The sequence below is a fragment of the Pundamilia nyererei genome, unplaced genomic scaffold (genome assembly GCF_000239375.1).
Source record: "Pundamilia nyererei isolate P.nyererei 1_Seehausen unplaced genomic scaffold, PunNye1.0 scaffold02359, whole genome shotgun sequence".
Taxonomy (NCBI): domain Eukaryota; kingdom Metazoa; phylum Chordata; class Actinopteri; order Cichliformes; family Cichlidae; genus Pundamilia; species Pundamilia nyererei.
Window position 1 is genome coordinate 1 of NW_005189760.1, and position 6,079 is coordinate 6,079.

At 35.1% G+C, this 6,079-nt stretch overlaps 1 protein-coding gene across 1 annotated transcript; it reads left to right on the forward strand.

Moving 5' to 3' along the window:
- Positions 1 to 818: 818 nt before the first annotated feature.
- Positions 819 to 4,838, forward strand: LOC102199271 (uncharacterized; the record flags this gene model as incomplete). The annotated part of the gene is made up of 6 exons (XM_005755648.2): positions 819 to 1,193; positions 1,311 to 1,587; positions 2,498 to 2,779; positions 3,458 to 3,501; positions 3,869 to 4,142; positions 4,795 to 4,838. Coding segments are annotated over exons 1-6 (927 nt in total), but the record flags the coding sequence as incomplete, so codon positions are not given.
- Between the last annotated feature and the right edge of the window lie 1,241 nt (positions 4,839 to 6,079).

The following is a 6,079-nucleotide window of genomic DNA, read 5'->3' on the forward strand; positions in this document are numbered from 1 at the left end:
CTTCTTCAGAAATAGCTTGTTAGCAACAGTATCTCTTTCAAACTGTGCTTTTAGCATCTCCCATGCTTCTTTTGGGGTCTTACAGTTTGTTATCAAGTACAATTGGGGTGTACTTACATTCAGTACCAACACTGAAAATGCCTTTTCTTTTTTCTGTTCAAATTCAGCTCATGCTTGGGCATTAGCATCCGCAGCTAACTGCTCCGTCTCCTGTACCATACCCCACAGTCCTTTTGCCTTCAACAGGTGCTCCAGTTGAAATTTCCACGTTGCCCAATTCTCCGGTCCGCTCAGCTTGTCAATAAACAGTCTATCTTCCATTGTGAATCCCACAATTCTGTTTATGACTCCCAAAAGAAAACGTGTTAGCAGCTTCCCTTGACGACCTCTGGGCCCATAACCTGATGTTTTTAATGAACACCTTTTATTGCTTGTAATGCACAAACACACCAACAGAAGGCAGTAATATCCCTTCAACGTACATTGTAAAATTACTATTACAACAGGGCTGACTGCTGGGAGAAGAGAGAGACAGACAGCAGTGATTCCAGGTGTTCACATTTTACATGAATGATTGAAGGTAAGCGCGGCATTAAGTTCTGCTTCTTTCTGGACGTTCACATTTGTAGTTCTGCTTCCTTGTTGGAGTTGTAATTGATCTGGACTGGTAATTGACATACTGGGTATTTTCCCGGTGGGCTGATGGGTTAATACATCATCATCATCATCATCATCATCATCATCATCATCATCATTATTATTATTATTATTATTATTATTATTATTATTATTCACAAGGAAATAAGTAAAAGTTTTCGTTCAGAGTCTTAGTTTAAAATTTCGCTGGGAGTGTCAGTTTTATATTGATTCTTTTATTCACAATGTGTTTTAGGTGCGAAACATTACTGCTGTTAGTCGGACCTTACTAAAACCACAACCGGAACCACAAAGACCGATGCTGATGTTGTTTTGACATAAAGGAAAGGTCAGATTAGACTGACTCTTATGAATTGGAAAAAATATAAATCAGATTGTTTCAAAGAAGAAATAAAATGCATTGAAAACCAGTGACAACTAGTTTGCTTAGGACATGGTTGCCATCTGTATTATTTGTATGACTCATTTGTATTATTTTATGTTTTCTTTTTTTCTATTGACAACCAGGACACGTAGGAAGTAGTGTGATTATGTATGTATGTATCTATTCATTTTATTTACTTATTTTTAATAAACAATACTTTTAACCTTTTAATTTTCTCAATAATGAAACAATATATTTTCTCTATGAATATATGCTGTGAATTTTCCAGGCGGACGCTATGGAAGCTGTTAAAAAGCTGCTTTTGGAAGCACTGAATGATTTAAGTGAAGAGGTTCTCCCAAAATTCCAGTGGTACCTGCAGTTTATACGCTTTCAGAAGGGTCTTCCACAAATCCCATTTAGTTTACTGGAGTTTGCAAAAATGAAATTTATTTTGGATGTGGTCGTTGAGACGTGTGGTCTTCAGTCTTTGGAGGTGACCAGACAAATTTTCAAGGACATGCAAAGAGCTGATCTGGTGCACAAACTGTCAAAGAGCAGCGCGGGTAAGATGAAGCAGTCTGTCCAAATGAAGATAAATACATATGCTGACATTTATAATTGTGTGTAATTAAGAGTATTATGTTTTAGTGTGTTTTTGTTTTACAGCCTGCAATCAAAGTAACATTTTGAATAAGATGAGTCAATGAACAATAAGCAGTTTTAAAATTGTTAAATGAAAGAAAGTATTTCTGCTTTTTTAAGAAGTGGATAATTTAACACTTATAGGTTAATTGTGTAAATCCAATTTAAAAAGAAGATCTGAAATTAGGCAAAGATTCATTGTTTCAGATTTAAGACACTTTCAAGCCAAAATATTTTTTGGGTTAATGAACCTCTTTACTTTGGTTCTTTTAAAAAAACAACCTGTTTTAAATTCCTCTGAAAATCTTTTCTTTCACAAAATGTTTTTGTTTTTGCTTTATTGAATTCTGGCATTTTGAGATAATTATTAAGTGTCCTGTAATGTAAATTGTTCTTTATTATTCAGAAGTGTCAGGCAGCAGCTCAGAACTCTGTGAATGTTTGTTAAACACTAATTTAATTTCTATTTCTTCTTTTGTTTCTTTTTTTAATGGAAAAACATCTGTCTGCACGGATCCACAAAGTGAGTAACGTCTCCTCTGTCTGACTCTGCAGAGCTCGGCTTTTTTAATAATCAGATGCAGGTTCATTTATTTAAAAGGGTTTAATAGAACAGAATTTGGATTTAAGTTGAACAACATTTACTAAAAGTGTGTTTATATCAATACACAATCTTCATAAATAAACATTAATAAGATAATAAAGGACAGAAGGAAAAATAACAAATAATGATCTTCAGTGAAAATACTATACAAATGTCTAAAATTACTGCTTTAATTTTCTCAGTGAGGAAACCTTTTATTTATGAATGTATCCTATGAATTTTTCAGGAGGCAACAGTAGCAGCTGTTAAAGAGCTGCTTTTGGAAACACTGAAGGATTTGAATGAAGAGGATCTGATGGACTTCAAGTGGTTCCTGCAGTTCAAATATTTTCTAAACGACCAACAAATCCCTTGTTGGCAATTGAAGAACGCAGGCAGGGAATTTATAAAAGATCTGATTGTGGAGGTGTGCAGGCAACAGTCTTTGGAGGTCACCACAGAAATTTTCAGGGACATGAACAGAATGGATCTGGTGCAGAGGCTGTTAGAGAGCAGCTCAGGATTTAAAGGTAAGATGAAGTAGTCTGTCAAAATGATCTGTAAAATAAATGCATATGCGTGGTGACATGACTTTTAATTGTGTGTAATTAAGAATTAAAAGCACATTACAATAAAACAAAATTCTGAAAAAGGCTTTCAAACTATCAGGAAACTGAACAACAGCAGCTTTTTTTAGCTTAAAAGGAAGGAACGAGTTTGCGACACAGACACAGGTCTTTTTTAAGCTGCATGGGATATTTTTGGGTAAATTTTATGTTTTTTAGGGTGCTGAATCCAAAAACCATCTCCATCTCCCTCCATCACGTTTTTTTTTTTTTTTGCAAAACATGAGGAGTTTACATTAAAAAAAAAAAGCACAAAAAAATTCTACATTATATTATATTAATATTGAGACTAAATCTGACAGAATCAGAAGTGCAGCCTTTCCTCTAAGGTTGATAAATTTTCTATTGGTAGCAAATACGACTATAGTGCTAACATTAATTCAGTTTGCAAAGAAAATTAAAGTTAAATTAATAAAAGAGGTTTTAAATTCCTTAAAATAAATAAGATATTTGTTTCTAATATCTAAAAGAAGTTGAAAAATTACAAATTTACTTTAAATTTTAATTGTGAAAAAGGGATGATTGATTATTGAGCCTGGTGTTAAAACAGTAATGGACCTTTTAATGTCTCTTTACTCTCAGAGAAAGACCAGGTGTATGAACACTGGCCTGCACTGATACACAACGTGAGTAAAGTCACATATGACTTCAAATGATGCAGCTTTCACTGAAAACATAAAAATGTGAAATCTTGAATGTGAAAAAATGAAATTCCATTTATTTCTTTATTTTTTAAAAGACTTTGAATCTCAGAAGTTCAACTTTTCCAGTGATTTTGGTGTACTGTAGATTTTTTAAAAAAGCCATGACCTTATTAACAAGAAAAATAATCTGTGAACATAAAAAAGTGTTTGTGATCAACCTGAAAAAGCTTTCCAGTTGTATGATTAGCTTGTATGACGGCTGATACAATCCAGCCAGAAAAACCATCTCACTTGAGGATTTACATTTTGCAATTTACAGCTTATGGACTTCCTTTTTTTTGAACACCAGGTAGAAGAAATGACATCTCTTGTTGAACTGCTTTTGGAAACACTGGCTGATCTGAGTCACAGAGAGCTCAAGGACTTCAAAGGGGTCCTCAGCAGAAATTATTTTTCAGTGATGCCATGGAGCCTGTTGAAGGTGGCAGACCAGCAGGACGTAGTGTTTTTCATGGTGCAGACTTTCGGCCAACAGTCAATACCAGAAATCATGGAGTGTTTGAAGGAGATGAAGAGGACTGATCTGGCTCAGAGGCTGTCAGACTGCAGCTCAGAACCCAAAAGTAAGAACAAATCTTTGGATGTAAAGTGAGAGAATAAGACACAGGAGATCAAGGATAATACAAATGAGTCATAAATAATACAGATGGCAACAACCTAAGTAACAGTATGGAGTATAAATATAAAAATGTATAAATAATTAGTAAGTATAAATAAAGTGTCAGTGGTGATTAGGGCGCTAGGGCAGCAGTTTCTTGTTCGTTTGCTTTAAGAAGTCTCACAGCTTTTGGAATGAAGCTGTTTCTGGTAGTTTTGCATGTAATGCTTCTCAGCCTCCTGCCTGAGGGGAGCGGGACAAAGAGTGTGTGTGCTGGGTGAGTGGGGTCCTTCACGATGCAGGTGTCCCTCTTCCTGCATCTGTAGGTGTATATGTCTGTGACGGTTGGGAGGCTGCCTCCAACAACTCTCTGTGCAGCCTTCCCTCTGTAGAGCTTTCCTCTCTGCCACAGTGCAGTTTCTGTGCCACACGTTGATGCCAGAGCACAAAACACTCTCCACCTCACAGGAGGAGATGTATTTGCACTAATGTGAGCTGTTGCTACTTTGACTAGGTTTATAACTTTATGCTACACTGGTTATATCATCATTTCTTTTTATAGAGCTTTATTGTCTTTTGTTAAACATTAAATTCTATTTTTTATTTTTGTTTTTTAGCAGAAAAATATGTGGATGAACATCTGTCTCCAATGATCCACAATGTGAGTAATGTCTCATCTGTCTGATTCTGCAGAGCTCAGCTTTTTCAGGTTGAACCATCTTATTGAAATGATTTCATCTTTTACAGTTAGGTCCACACGTGTTTTTACCTGTTACTGAAATATATTCAATTTATAGTTATATAATGGATATGGACATCATGTGTAGACTCGCTTTCATTTGAGGGTATCCACATTTAAATTGGATGAAGGATAACTGACTCAAAGGCTATTTCATGGGCAGGTGTGGGCAATCCCTTTATGTCAGTATTGATTAAGCAGATCAAAGCAACTCAGGAGTTTATTAAAGCAAAGAAGTGGAATATCCTTGAAAGGCCAAGTCAGTCACCTGATCTTAACCCAACAGAGCTTTTTACTTGTTAAAGACTAAACTTCAGGCAGAAAGGCCCACAAACAGACAGCAGCTGAAAACCACACCAGTAAAAACCTGGCAGAGCATTAAAAAGGAGGAAACTCAGCATCTGGTGATGTGCGTGAGTTTAAGATTTCAGGCTGTTGGTGTCAGCAAAGGTTTTTCAACCAAATATTAGAAATGAACATTTTGTTGAAAGTTATTTACTTTATCCAGTTACTTTTGAGTTCCTGAAATGAAGGGATTGTGTTAAAATGCTTTAATTCCAAACATTTTTATTCAGTCTTTTTGTTTAAGCCACTGAATTAAAACTGAAAGTCTGCACTTTAACTGCATCTGAATTGTTTCATTTAATTAAATTAATTGTGGTAATGTACAGAACCAACATTAGAAAGAAGTTGACTCTTTTCTAATATTGATGGACCTAAATGTAGAATAGATGGTTTTTCATTAAAACTTTAATAAAAGACGTTACTATATTTAAATTAATGCATGATCTTCACAGTAAACACCAACAAGATAATAAAGGATTGGTGGAAAAATGACAGATAATTGCGAAGTGTATCAGTGTTTTGGGGGCTGTAGAGACCAGCTCTGAAAATTAATAAATAAATGTTTAGAAGACAGCTTTAAAAAAAGTAGATTTCATGTCATTTAAATTTAATAGGTTTAGTAGAACTGAATTTAGATTTAAATTAAACGATAGGGTGTTTATATCAATACAGAATCTTCATTAGGGATGGGTACCGACCGGTATGGTTGCCATGATGGCACCGGTTCTGACATAAACGGTAGTAACCAGACCGAAAAGCAGCGCACATTTTGGTGCTTTATTTCGGTGCTTTTTTTTTTCCTGAGCTGTGATACACTT